Genomic DNA, 15,688 nt, shown 5'->3' on the forward strand with positions numbered 1-15,688 from the left:
ATATACAATAAATGGAGATAAAACAAAAGCTGTAATGGTAAAATATGACCTCATGTGTGAACTGGTCCAGAAATACACTTATGGGGACAAAAGACAAAGCATTTAGGTGTACAGATTATAATGAATTCTAATATGGCAGTTAAGATAGGAGACTAAACAGAAGATTAAAAAAAACTAAGACAATATAAATTATTAATTATGGACATGGATAGCTGAAAATGCTTTACCCCCCTTAATCTTACGAGGTCAGGCATCTTTTTATCAACTGGAAAAATTGTGAATGACAATAAGGAGTGGGATACATAGTACAGCATATGAAATACTGCATGATAACTATTAAGAATCAGAGAAGATTAGAGAAAACAGACTAAAAAGAAAAATGACAAAGGAACAACAGGAAGAAATCTGTACGACTCTCCAAGATGGAGGCTTCTGCATAGGTATTTTACCCCCCCTCCCCGAAGTTTTCCTCAAGTGCACTGCAAATGTTGGAGATGTGATAGTAAGAGAGTAAAATGGGAACATGTTTTGTGGGACTATAAATAAACTGGTACACTTTAAAAACTCCTTAGAGAGCAATTTGACAGAAAAGTTGGGGAACAAATTGTAGTAACTAAAAATTATTCTTTTGAGCTGGGATATAGGATCTGAATTGCTTACATGTAGTAAAGTCTTTCTAAGTTCAACCACTCGGCATCCAAAAGAAGCAATTACTACAAAATGGAAATCTAAATCTAAATCAAAAGTTGCAAATGCAATGTGTGGCATACTGTGAACTACTGTCCAAACTGTTGTGTGGAAGGCTTGCACAGTGCTCTATTTTTATAATATTTACTTCCCTGGTGGGCTATTGGCCTGGTAAGCTGTCTCTTGTCTTGGATAGGAGAATGGAGAAATAATAGGCAAGCCACTCCACAGATGAGAGTTCCTTTGCTGGACAGTGTCATGGCCAATCAGCTTCACCTGTGTGTTAGGCCTGGTATTGCTAGTAAAGACAGCAAGGTCTGACATACAGGTGGATCTGCTGCGTTGGTGAACACAGGCTAGACTCAGCTGCCCTGTTGAATCCTCGGTCTGACATACAGGTGGGAGCGGCTGCATTGGTGAACACAGGCTAGGCTCAGCTGCTCTGCTGAATTCTCAAGTTTGGGCCGCACTCAAAAGAGGTAATAAGATTCAGCATCACAGAATGTTACAGCATCTCGATACCTATTCCTGGCATTATGAGACTCTTCAATACCTTGCAGCATTGACTTGCACACTATTTGCACCTTCCTAAGACATCATTAGAAAGTGTCACCAGATAACACAGAATCAGGAAACAAACTTGACAACTCACATGGTATATAGCAAATATAAAACAATTTTTTAAAACTTAGTAGCCCTTTAATGATGAAACCAAAATAAAAATATACATATTTTAGAATCACATAGCCTATTTTACTTGATGAGAACATAATTACAGTACAAAGTGTAAATAAATGTTGCACATTATCTTTAAAGCCAGCGTATAATTTTTGACACTAACATTATAAAACTGTGGTAATACATACTGAATCCCAGGTTTCAGCATCTTAGCGTATTCCTGCCTCTCTATTGCATACATGAGGGCTACAGCCTACCCCCCCCCTGCTTATGACTAGACAGAGGCACATGTATATTAACAGAAAAGAAAACAAACCATATTAACATTTTCCTCATTTACAGACATTATAACATCCTTTCTTTGTAACTATCAGTACAACATTACAATACCGATGGAATTCCTACCTTCGCTTAAACCTCACTCTTCCTCCTCCAGAACACTTTTCTGCAAGCATTATTCGCACAATTTCAATTTATATACAATTTGCTCCTTCCCTTTTCTAAAGATTCCTCTTTCAGTTCTTTTAGCACTTTTCTAATATCCAGTATTTCAAAAACAGTTGGTTTAGACTTTGATTTCCATTTTCTAGTAACTATTTTTTTGTCAGCCAAGAGAATTAAACATATCAAGGCCTTACTATGTTTAGGCAATTCAGATCTTGTGCTCCAGCACAGAAGAATAATTTCCTTAGTTACAGCCATTTGCTCAGCCAGTATTTCTGAGAGTACTTGGTATGGAATTTTTAAAATCTGCCAAATCATTACAATCCTAAAACATATGTTCCCAGTTATGTCCATCTTCCCATTTACATCTCTAACACTTGATATCTGAGCAAAACTCTTTGAAGTCTGCTTACGGTATAAAAATACCTATGCAAACACTTCCCAAGCAAAGCTCCTAACCTTCTCGACATTGTTTTACACTTGGGAGCCATACATATGTCCTTTTATTATTTCCTTGTGAACTGCTTTTCCAGTCTATCTTCCCAATCTCTTTCAACCTTCTCCGATTGATTCTTATAGTTATCATGCAATATTTTATATGCCCTATTAATTATTCTTTTTTTTTTTTTTTTTTTTTTAACAGCAGCTTCTGTTCTTGAGTCAAATGAAAACTCTACCAGAGCAAGTCTTTCACTTATGGTATTCATTTCTCTTTTCCTGTACTCTGATATTAATCCCTGACAGGGAAGTCAGTCTCTAACCTGCAATCCAAATGTCTTCTTGGGTTTATTCCACTCTTACATTTCCTGCTGTAGTTATTTGCTCCCAATATTTTGGTTCCTTTACCAGTTTTCTCCAGGAAATTCCAGTCCCCTCTTGCTTATTTTCTGTGCCCCTACTTGCAGTCATCCTTTTGGCAAAATCTCCTTTCTCAATTCTCGTGTGGCTTACTTCTTAGAATATTTGCAGCTACTTTATGAATATAATATTCTTTATAGTTATTATTTTCCTTAAGGATCTGCATCCAAAATCTCACTCCATTTCTTGAACAACTTCTCTGCTTAATCATTATCCATTTCCATTTTATTTTGAATTATAAACTCCTTGTGTTGCGTACATGATCCTTAACTGTGTAGCTCTAAAATATGCCTTTAAATCATGTAATCCTAAACTACCTTGTTCTACTGGGAAGATCAACTTATTCCACTTAACTCTTGCAATATTCCCTACCAGATAAATTCCTTCAATTATGTATTAATTATTGTCCACAACTTCTCTGGTTGATATAGATATGCCTGACCTGTATATAAAGCTAAAGGGATTAAAACTTATTCACTGCTTGTACCTTACATCCATATTCATAAACAATAGCTCCAGTTTCTCAGGTTTTGTATTATCTTTTGTTTAATCTCTTCCCACATACCCTTAGCTGCCATAAAATAAACCATTTTAATCCATACTCCTAAATATTTCATCTTATTGTCCCCCCATAAATATGGGTAAAGTTGAACCAATGTGTGTGTGGGTACATAAATTTAAAGCTACAGCCTTGGTTTTATTGTCACCAATTTTATATTCCGGAAGCAGTCTCAAAATGTTCCACAACACTTTTCTGGATTTATCAGGTACAAAGTAATATCATCTGCAAATAAACCCAACTTTTCTTGATTACTATACTAATTATACCATTGTATTTTTGACTCCCTTTGTGATTTTGAGATTTTGGTGCTGGCATCTCATTTTATTCTGCCAAGTTCTACAGCTCAGAATATCAGGTGTTACATTTTAGACAGGAATACTCCAAAAGCAATATAAACACATACTAATGACTTCTAGAGCTATAGTCAAAGCAAATGTGACAGTTTACAGCACATTCTGACCTGTTTAAGTAGCTCAAACAAAATGATTTAACATATTTCTTAAATGACAAAACCCGAAAGGAAATAAACAGAAATTTAAAAAAAATAGAATAGTTAAGCTTCAAAGTACTATGTATTGTTCCAAATATTAAGCAACAGAAAAAAAACTTTTTGAATCAGTAATAAACTTAGCCTAAAGCTTAGACTGTATACCAAGACAGGAAGCTGAAGACCTAGTAAAAACAAGGCCTTCTGTATAAAAAAAGTACAGCTGTGTAAGAACTTACCATAACAGCAGATGTTTTACTGATCACTGCTGCAGTATTTCTGACAAATGGATTGTCACCGCTGACATCTGGAGTGGGTACCTAAGCCTTACCTTCTCTCTAGGTCGTATGTCCAATGAATGACCTCAGTTCATATGTGTCGGAGTAGAAAGACAGACGTTAAGAATGTGGATCACCAGACTATGACGGCGGCCTGAAGAATACCAAGGGATGAGACTTGTCAGCTAGGATGGGTGTAGCCTGAATTTGATAAGAAAACTCCCCCACACCCATGCAAGACAGCAAAGGCTAGAGGGAGACAACTGAAGATGGAGATGAGATAGAGAACAGGGGATGGAGGGTGAGATGGAACACTGCAACAGTTATCAGTAGGACATCTGTTATGGTTGCACTGTTGCAGTATTCCTGACAAATGGGTGATTTCTACAGCTGAAGTAGGTAAGGACAGAAGAGCTGTCCAGTAGCCTGGACAGGACTGACCTAGCAGAGGCTGCGCTGGACCTGGAGAAGGCATCAATTTCTGTAGCGTTTGGTAACTGTGTGTACAGAGGACCAAGTAGCCACGTCTAAAATAGGCCTGGAGTATACTCCTTTGTGGAAAGTCCCAGAGGAAGCAACTACTCTAGTACAATGTATTTAGGGCAGGACGGTAAGGCCTTACACCATAGTGTAAATAGAAGGACAGCCTTAGAAATCCAGGAAACAACAGTTTGTTTGAAGACTGGCTGACCCAGGTTAGAGGTTATAAATTATACAAAAAGCTGGTCGCCAGTCTTTCTGAAGAATTTAGTTTTGTCCAGGTAAAATCTGAGTTGCCTGTGCATGTCTACAGATTGCAAGATCATTTCCCACATTTTGTGGATTTCAGAAAAAAGGTGGGGAGATGAACAGCCTGATTGACAGAGAGCTTGTTCACTACCTTAGGCAAGAAGCATAGGTTAGCTTTGAGAGTCATCCTGTTTTTGTGAAAAATACAAACGGGTGGAATGGCCATGAAAGCTTGTAGCTCAGATCTCTCCTGGTAGAGGTGAGGGGCATGAGGAGGATGGTTTTCAATTACAAAATTTCAAAGTAGATGGATCAAAGTGAGGCACAGTAAGCTTTTTTAACACAAAATTAGGATACAGAGGGGAAGAGATGGGTTTTCTTGGGGGGGTTATGATGAAGAACTCATCAGAGGAAAAGCCTGACCTTAGGTGTAATCATAACTGGGGAGCTAACAACTAAACAAACATTAACACTGGAGAAATAGGTATGTATCCCAGAGACTACCCTATGAAACAGGCAGGCTCCCCATCCATGTGAAGCAGAGTTCCTCCCTAACCCAATTCAAGTGCAACTTGGACAACTGGATGGGAAAATGGAAATTCATCCCTGGCTTGGCACCTATGTCTAATGCAAACAGGTAACCTGTAAATGGTTCACTTCCCAGGCCCATGCTTACACTTATCAAGGGCATAAGAACTTGAGGGATTTGGGATGCATGGCTAGGCTTAAAACCGCCCTTGTGGTCATTAGCCTAGTAAACACCTATGAACTTAAAATGGCAGACAAATGAACTTTTATGGAAGAGTAGGGCAAGCCTAAGCTAAGAAGTTCACAGACGTACTGCAGAACCACAGGGACAAATGCTAACAGTGGACCCTGCCTCTCTTTGCAGCACCAGAAAGAAAACCGGTTCCACTCTACAGTGTTGTACTTTCTAGTAGCAGGTCTCCTTGCCTCTTGTAGGACTTATGCAACCTCTTCCGAGAAAAGATGTCTTTGAAGGATTAAAATCCTATCATCCATAGGGTAAAGCTGAGTGATGGAAGATTTGGGTGGAAGAGCAATCCCTTTTGCTGAGATATCAGGTCCAGTTGTAAAGGGATTTTCCTACAATTTCCTTTTGAAAGGTGAAAAAGCAGGGTGAACCAATGTTGCCATGCAGTCAGTATGAGTTTGGGTGTTTCCTTTTGTGCTAGACAAAGGATCTTCGGAAGATGAGGCAGAGGTGGAAAGGCACAGAGGAATTTCCTTACCCAATGGAAAAAGAAGGTATATGTCTTCCAGGCTGTGAAACAAAGGCCTCTGGTGCAGAACTGGGGGAGTTGATGTTTGCTTGGAGAAGCAAAGAGCACATCTGAGGTGTGCCACACTGAAGTGTGATGTTGTGAAAGATCTCTCTGTTCAAAGTCCATTTGTAGGGGTCCCCAGGTAGTGACAAGCAGTCTGCTAAGCACATTATTTGGAGGACGACTGTATGTGGCTGTTAGCGTGATGTTCATCTGTGTTGCTAAATTCCATACCTCCTGTGCCAACCTGCATAGTTGGTAAGACCTGGTGCCTCCCTGCTTGCTTATGTACTACATGACTGTGAACACTTGGAGGGGTTCTAGTTCCCAAATGTGGGCAACAAAAATCTGAAGGGTTTGCAGAACAGCCTTCATTTTTTGGGTTGATGTGTTCTTTCAGGAACCGGGATTGCCATTTCCCCTTCACTCTGTGAAATCATGTCCAGGTCCCCCATATTTATTTATTTAACATTTATTTAACGGAAAAGTCGGACTTGGAACAAGCCAATTTTCAGTGGAGGCCTGGGGAGAAATGCTTCAGATGTATGTCTTTATAAAGTGGGAGGAACCACATCAATGCAGGGAAGACATGCAGAAGGTATCCCAGCTGAGAATCGAACCAAAGAGCCTTTTGCTATGAGGCGACAATGCAAATTGTTGCATCACTGCGCTGTCCATATCCTGTCTGAGGCATCTGTGAGGACCCATTGAAGAGGAAGAGGAGGAGGGAAAGGTAATCCTGGGTTGAGGATGAACTGCCATTTCCACCAAGTTAGCTCCTTCTTGATACAATGAAGGAGGGGGATCAGAGTGTCTAAGGGATGGTAGTGCTGGGACCACACAGACTTCAGTTACACTGGATTATCCTTGTGAAGTCTGGTCAAGGAAAGCATAGGAATGGAGGTGGACATGACTCCCAAGGTCCTTAGTCTCTTCTTTGTGGAGCAACGGGATGCAGAAGAAAGGTCTTGGAAATATTTGGGACAGATTGAATCTTTTTCTGGGGAAGGAAGGAATGCATTTTCTGTGTGTCCAGTCTGTATCCCAGAAACACCAGGACCTGTGTAGAGACCATGTGTAATTTTTTTGTAGTTTATGGTGAAACCCAGACCTGTCAGGAAGTGATGCATGAACTGAAGATGCTAAAGAAGGATTTCTGGAGAAGCAGCCTGGATCAGAAGGTTGTCCAGGTAGGGGAAAATATGAATTCCATGAGTGCTACAGAAGGCTACTACATGTGTTAGGCACTGTGAACACTTTTGCAGCTGGGGAAAGATGAAAAGGCAGAGCAGTAAACTGAAACTGTGAGAAGCCAGAAAAAAACTTGAAGAATCTTCTGCAGGAATGACAGATAGGGATGTGTAGGAAGGCATCCTTTATCTAATGACACTAAAAGCCTGTGAATGAAAGGAAGAACGGTCTGAGTGAAGAGCATTTTGAATGAGGGGACCTTCGTCTTCAGGGTAGACAGGTACAGAATGGGTCTCCACTGCTCTTCCTTTTTTTGGTACAAAAAAAATCCTGGAATAAAACCCTTTTCCTATGAATTCTTTTGGGACTCGCTCGACTGTCCCCAGATTCAACTGGTTTTGAATCATGGGAGTCCGAACAGAAATTTGGTTTTCAGGAGTTGGAGGCATGCCTCTCAGTGGGGAGTGGTTTTCCCAAGTCATGGCACAGCTGTCTCTTGATGATTTTTTTCACAATATCTGCTCCTAGGGGTTTTCTTTGTTTTGGAATTGCCCTAGGGTCCTTTCTAATGAAGGAAGTAAATTTGGCTGGGTAGTTCCTATGGTATCTATGAACTGAGGAGAGTAGGATCTGCCTGCAGTCTTTCATGGTTTTACTTTGGTCTTGCAGAATATTGAACACACTGGTTGACTGACAGCCAAATACTAAGTCTTTGTTCAAAGATGAACCTAGAATTTTAGATTTGAAATCCTCAGGAATAGCTTGATTACAAAGCCATGCATACCTGTGAAGAACTGATCCAGTGCCAGCTGTCCTAGAAGAAGCTTCTAAGGCATCATAACTGCACTAACTGCTGTGTCTAGCAATTTCAGTGGCCTGCGAAAGTAAGCTTTGCATCTGCTTCTTACAGTCTGCAGTGGGAGGATCAAAGATAACTTTGTTCAAGCAGGCCAGAATAGAGATCAAATACTTAGTCATTTAATTCTGGTAAATTAATTGGCCTAAAAGCAAGGGTAGCAGAGGTATAAATCTAGTTTCCCCATTCATCTAAAGCTACATCTTTGCCTGTAGGTAGGGTAAAAGCATGGGGCAGCAGCTCAGAGGGCTTATCTGAAGAGAGAGAGAAACTGCTGAAGGATCTGCCACTGGGTTCTTGTGTAGGTAATCAAGTCATCAGGGACCTTGTTAAACCTCTCTGGTCTTTTGGAGCTGCAGGCAGAGAGCCAGGTGCAGAAGAGGTGGACTGGAAAGTGTCAAGGACAGGAGGGACTGGAGATGGGGCAGGGGTACTCATCCCCAAGAGGGAGTAACACCTCTTCTGGACATCAGAGATCTGAGTAGATTGCCAAATGTTTCATCATGTTCTGTACAGTCTCACCAAAGGAAGCTTCCTCAATAAGTGAATCAGGTGAGAGGGAGCCCCCATTGATGGAGGAGACTTGTCCTAGGGAACGCATCCGAGAGAGACAGTCTAGACAATGGTCTGAGTCATTGTCCTGCTCCTTATTAAAAGGAAAGGAGATGAGGGTGGGTTTTACAGGAGTAACCTGTGGAAAGGAAAATCTAAAACAGGAAGGTTTTAAGGACATAATTGCTTTAAACAACCCTTGCGAAAAGTCCATCTACTCTTTGTCCCTAGCTGCTGAGGGAGAGGCCACTTGCTTAATCTTCTGTTTTTACTTTCTAGGTGTGACATCTGTCTGGATGAGGCACAGTGGTCTGGAACTCTCTCTGATCTGTATTAGCCTGGGATCTTATCCCCAACTAGAATTTGTGGGACACACTGCAGTCCTTCTGAAAATATGAGTGGATCCTCGACAGTACTGGCAGTCTGTAAGGCCTCAAGAGCCATACCGAACTCTGACAGGGTCTCAGTAGAGGGCAAATGAACAGGAGTCTGATGTACCATAGGTTATGTAACCTCAGCAGGTATGTCAGTCAGAAATGTTAGACTGCTAATATGTCCAAGGCCTCAAGCTTTTTCTTTGGCGGAAGAGAATTGTCAGAGGTTGAGGAGTCAGCAATCTTGAACTGGGCCAGGTGTTTAAGACCCTGGGTCTCGAGAAAGGTGTTAAGCAGAGACAGCCTAGACCAGAGGATTTTTGAATAAATAACTGACAAATAGAGCAGGATTTGTGATTGTGTTGTGGGGCTAAGCAAAAAAAAACAAAACACACTTGATATACAAGTCCTTGTACAGGATATGTCTGTCTACTGTATTCGCACTTTTTTCTTCTAGCTGAAATCTACAACTTTCAAATGGTAAAACATAAGTTAAAAAGGAAGGTTCTCATCAGGGCACTTACCTGGATAAAACAAATGAAGCAGTGGTACCTACAACCAAGCAGTGAAACGTCTGATGGATATATGACCTGCGTTTGGGCTGGTGGAGAGATAGTCTGGGGAATCCATGCTTGTATGTCCATTTTTATACCCCAATGCATATGAGCTGAGGTCATACATTGGACGTACGACCTACAGAAGGTAAAGGTTTGGTAGCCCAGCTGGACATCAGCTCTGACAATCCATTTGTCAGGAATACTGCAACACTGATTTTAGTCAGGACATCAAAAGGTTAAGTTTATGGGATATTCATTATGCAAATTACTGATGTGCAAGAAAATCAAAGGCTCTAAAACCAGGTCTCAGTGGGCTCCACTGGAAGATGACTTTTTATAAGAAGTGGAAACTTAACCTAAACTGACCATCTCCCAAAATAATCTTCAAATCATTTACCATCATCATCACTAAACTGCAGGGACTGTATATTACTAATTTTACAATAATGGCTCATTGCTATTCAGAAAACTAATTGACAGCCCAACCAGCATGCCCACTGTAAATCGATACCACTGAGTGACCAGACATTCTACTGAGATATGCTTATAGGACAGAGCAAAATACAAGAAAAATGAGGTACATTCTGCAAAACTAAAAGAATCAGAAATGTACCCGATTTTCCTTGTAGTTCTGCACTCTCATAAAATCTCTGCAGTAAAAAAAGCAGCTCTTTTCTCCATTGCTTTTCCTGCAGTGCAATACTGTGCAAGCATGGGAATGCAAGTCCCATACACGTGAGGTATATCAGTACACAAGAAAGAACACAGAGAAACATTACAGCACCCTTATGCAAAGACATTATTTAAGAAAAGTACACAAGTTCTTTCTTTAATATTATTACATAATGCCGATTCAAATGCAGCCCAGTTTCTGGGTGTATCAGGATTTACTCATGGTCGGCTTTGTTTAATTACTTGGGCTTTGCCCTTGTGATCCAGCCGGACCAACCTTGGGTAAATCTTGATACATACATGCAGAGTTGTGGATTAATGCTTAATAAATAACTAACCAAAGATACAGTATTAATGGGATTCACAGACAGATCAATGTTTGGGATAACTGTGTTGTTCAACATAAATACTGCAGTTTGTGAAATGAGTCTGGGGCTAATACCAGTGATCAGTACTTGATAAGTCAATATGCCTATGAATTTACTCCTACAGTTTATTATTCCTCCAAGTTCTCCAGTATGTAGATGGATTCGGAAATGACAGCCAACGACCTACAACTACTTCAGTGCAATCTAAGTAACACGTTTATGTACACTTTTCCAAACTGAGGAAATAACCAGATAAAACAAACATTAAAGAATTCAAAAGATTATTTGACAAGCAGTTAAGAGACTAAAGGGACACCACGGAGATCCAAACTGCACTGACAAAAGAAAATTGGGTTGTGAAAAAGCATGATTGAATGATTATACCCACATGGCCTAAGGTACCTGGGGAAAACTCAAAACAAAACATTTCTGCTAAAGGGTCTTAACATATACCAATAGCATTTTGTCATGCTTTTGTGACTCATCTGTTATACCACTACATGTAGCACAAAGTGCCTATCTGCATTCTTGTTATAATGGCCTTTTTTTCCAGGCATAAAAAAAGCCTTTGTAAAATTAATTTTCTCAACGCCAATCACACTGAGGTTTAACATCGACTGTAAACCTCAGTGACAATCTGAGGGGAAAATGCAACAGGCGTCCATAGACTTTAATGGTTGAAAGTTGTGCGTATGCAAAGAGGCATCCATTAAAGTCTATGGACAGCCACATTACTTGACATCAGGCAGGCATACGCTAATTTTATTTGGGTCATGGATTTAATCTCGGATACACTGCTGCAAAATGAATCACTGAATTTAACTCACCAGATGCCACAATGCAGTCCTCTATTGTGACAAACAGCTTAAAACCCCTCAATGCAAGATTCCTATCCTTCAAAGCATAGGATAAAAAGAGGCACTAGTGATGCATGTTACCACAAAATGTAGCTCTGTTTCATGGTACTAGAGAGTACAACATACAAAAGCATTTTTGTATGCCTGATATTCTTCCTACCATCTTAAGCAGTCATACAAAGAATCGATTAGCACCGAGTCAAATTAAAGATCGATCCCTTTAAACGCACTGAACCTGTGCTATGCAATAAATCAAAAGCTGCTTCCTGGGTTCATACTTAAAAGCACTGCTAGGAAGACTTTTTCCTCTACCATGCCCCCAACTGAGAAGGACATTAAGAATCCTGACACTGTCCTTTGATTCCAAATGACAGCAAATGAATGGAGTTTTAATGTCATGGTTACAGTCATATGACAATACAAGCCAAGAGTTTATACAGTACACAAACCTGGATTATAAAATGATTACATAATTTAAATAGAAACAAGACTTCAGTGTTATGTGCATGCTACAACATACCTTATGCATTTGAGGATCATAAAAGAAGTTGGACCAGTTTGGATCTGTCTGCATAAACCGGAACTCAAACAACTCTCGCAGGCACAAGGATAAGATTTTGCTACAAAGCTGTGGAAGCAAAATAAAGGTATCATGTTATTTCAACTCCAACTTTTAACCAAAAAAGTTACAGCAATGAAACTATACTCAGTTTTCAGAATCGGTAGGTAACTTAAAAGTTTACGCCATTTTATCCTACTTGCAACCAAAATGTTGCATTAATGCCATTCTAATCTGTTTCTGCAAGTTATTTTGTTGTTGTTTTACTTATTAAAAAAGCCATTTGTAAAATACGTTTCTGAACACAATTAATGTAGCAGACAGGCTACAGAAATTGCCAGGATAGCTGTACACAGGGTCTAGATCAGCATTTTGAAAACTGAATAGTTCGAACCAGTAAATGTCGAACTATTCAATTTTCGAATGCCGATACAAAAACCCCCCAAAAAACTAAAGGGGGGCAAGCCCCCCTGCATCCCCCCCAAGTGGGGGCTGCACCCCCCACACCCCCCGCTACTTAAATATACCAACTCTGAGACCGCACTACATTGAAGTAAACGGAAATCTCCCCTTACGAAGATTTCCATTTACCCGTTCGACGTTCTGCACTTTTGGCATTCTCGAGGCGACTTTATCGGATTCGATATTGTCAGCGTTTGAGATGCTGATGGGAACCCGTACACACACTTTGTTTTAACGTCTATTAAATCACAAATGAAATAGTGACACAGGTACACATACACCAATACAAAAGAAAAAAAAAACAAAGTAAAATGTTTTGATGCACTACATGCAATGTCATAATGAACGAACAAAGTTAACATGTATAAATTGTTCTAATCCTTCCTTTTCCTTCTCATTTCTCCTCCTGAGCATTATTCTGCATGCATTGCTCCCACAGATTCCATTTACTTCTATTTAATTTGCTCTCTCCTTTTTCTAAAGATCCCACTTCCAGTTCTTTTATCTCCTTTACAATATTCAGAACTTCAATTACAGTTGGGTTTAGATTTTGATATCCATTTTCTAATAATTAACTTTAAATGCTACTGTCTGCCAAAAAAAAAAAAAAAAAACCAAAGACTTTACTATGCCTAGGCAATTCAGCACCTATGTCCCAGCTCAGAAGAACTGCTTCCTTGTTTACAATGATTTGCTACCCCAACATTTATGACATAACACTCAGCAGGGAAATTTTAAAATCAACACACTCGTTACATTCCCAGAATATGTGCTCCCTCAATTACCTCGCTATTTACACAGGTACATAGCAAATGCAGGAGATGTGATGGGAAATAGAGAGGTAATTTTGGAAAATGTATTCTGAGAATTTTTTAAATCTGCCCACTTGTTATATTCCTAGAATACATGTTCTCCAATTACCTCTATTTCCCATCAAATCTCCTCCATTACTTATTTCTCTATTGTTAGCTAATAACTACTGCTGTAACTGTTCTTAGATGTACTGTAGTGAGCGTTTCTCCCCGGGCCTCCTCTTTAAATGGGCTTCTTGCCCAGTCATACATTCCCAGTTTACAAATGTAAACTAAATAAATGTTGCTACCTACCTGTGTAAAAAAAATTCCTGAAGTCTGCCTGGGGTATACCTATGAAAACATTTCCACGTTGTTGTTGTTGTTGTGTCTTTCGGCTTTTCCCGGTTAGGGGTTGCCACAGCGGAACTCCGGTCTGCTAATGATTGGCAGTTGATTTTTACGTGCTGAGTTGCCGGCCCTAACGCACAACCTTCAACGAAGGTACGCCCATTCACGCACGTCTCCACAGAAGACGCTGTAGCTGAGAATCGAATAGGATAACGTCTTGCTGTGAGGCGACAATGCTACCACAGCACCACCACCGCGGGTAGAAAACATTTCCAGGTAAATATTCTAAACCTTAACTTTTCTGCATACTCGAGAGCCACACGTCTATCCATTGTTCCTTGGAAAATTGCCTTCAGTCTCTCTTCCTATTGGTTTCTAGCTTCTTCTGATCGATTCTTATAGTGATCATACAATATTTAAATGCCCTACTAAGTATCTACCTTTTAAAAGCTGCTTCTTTACTAGACTCAAATAAAAACTCTACCATAGCTAGTATTTCACGTGGCACTCCCCTGTTCCTTATCCTTTGCCTATATTCTGCTATCAGTCCCTGGTACAGAAGGCTGCCTTTAAACTGCAGTACAAATGTCTGCTTGGACTCATCCCAGTAAAAAAATCTCCCTTTCCCTAGTTATTTGGTCCCAATACCTTGTTTCGATTGCTGATTTTCCCCAGAATATTCTAGCCCATTCTTACAGATTTTTCTTTTCCCTTACTTGCAGTCATACCTATTGGTAAAATCTAATATACACTCAAACTGTTTAAAACAAAAACAAAACAAAACTGGAAAGCAGAACCAAGCTGGATAAAAACGGCACGGACTGTTTTATTCAAGGTAAGCGCTTTCAGCTAAGCAAATGCCCAGCCTTCATCAGACAAAAGTCACTCCACACAGCTCTATTTTTATATAAAAAAGTAGTTCACATTCATTAAACATTAATAAACCAATCACTGTCATGAATCAATTTAAAATGGTTACACCTATAATCATATTATAAAACCTTCCTTTCTTAATCTTTTTAGTCAGTGTCAAACAAATGTTTACTCAAGAAGCACCTATTATACAAAAAAAAATATAAAGTGTATATAATACAACAAAGTTACAAGCTACATTAAAAAACCACTCAATAGCATAAAAAACTGAATGCTTAAGGATAATAAAATAATTAACTATATTATTCAAAGAGAAGCTGTCTCGCATTAAAGTTGCTATAAAATGCTATACAAATTGCCAAATAGCATTTACCTAAGAAGAGATTTAAGTTTAAGCACATACTTTATGTATGCAAAATCATTTAACCCTGGGGGGAGATGAGCACATGTTCTAATTTGCCAGAATAACTCTTGCTCTTCCAGATACAACTGCCAGGGTCCTCCTCTTATATAATTTCTAACCTGGTACAACACACAAAATGCAAAACAATGATCAGGGAAATCTAAAATGTGCCTAGCAAGTGCATTTGTGAGGTCCTTCCTACCTATGGCATACAGGTGTTCATAAATTCTTTTCTTTATTTTTCTCTCTGTTTTGCCTATATAGAAGGAAGGACATTTCTCACAAAAAGCTACATATATTACTCCCTGTGTATCACAGTTGTAATTACCCTCGATAAAATAATTTTTCCTGTTAATGTACACTTTCTTATCATTGTGAATAAATTTACATTGTGGGCACATACCACATTTTCAAGATACCCTTTATTTTATCTTTTGGTTTATCTACGACCATTTCAACAAGGTTTTTGAGGTTAATACCCCTTCGATATGTGTATTTTGGAAATGTACCCAAAACCTTAACTAGAGCTCTATCTTCTAGTATAATGCTCCAATTCTTAGCCACTACTTCCCTTATAAATTTAAAGTCCACACTATATGTGAACAAAAAGTTAATTCTAGGGTGAACAGAGGAATCCATATTCATGATGTCATTATTAGCTCTACTCATCAAACCTCCACCCAACAAAGGCATAAAATGCCTAGTGGTCCTTTTGCCCTGAACTTCCTGCAATGTCCCCACAATAAGACTGTCAGGATACCCTCTACTCCGAAACATTCTACTGATATTGTCACATTCCTCAATGAAATCAGT

At 39.4% G+C, this 15,688-nt stretch overlaps 1 protein-coding gene across 1 annotated transcript in view; it reads right to left on the minus strand.

Moving 5' to 3' along the window:
• The window catches only part of COQ8A (coenzyme Q8A), a 571,755-nt gene that overhangs the window by 135,620 nt on the left and 420,447 nt on the right, over positions 1 to 15,688 (minus strand). The window contains exon 12 of the mRNA XM_044059595.1: positions 11,957 to 12,064. Coding sequence (XP_043915530.1) covers positions 11,957 to 12,064 — 108 coding nt within the window. The remainder of the gene's footprint in view (positions 1 to 11,956; positions 12,065 to 15,688) is intronic.

This window comes from Protopterus annectens, chromosome 1.part2, assembly GCF_019279795.1.
Source record: "Protopterus annectens isolate FY-2018-M chromosome 1.part2, PAN1.0, whole genome shotgun sequence".
Classification (NCBI taxonomy): Eukaryota; Metazoa; Chordata; order Ceratodontiformes; family Protopteridae; genus Protopterus; species Protopterus annectens.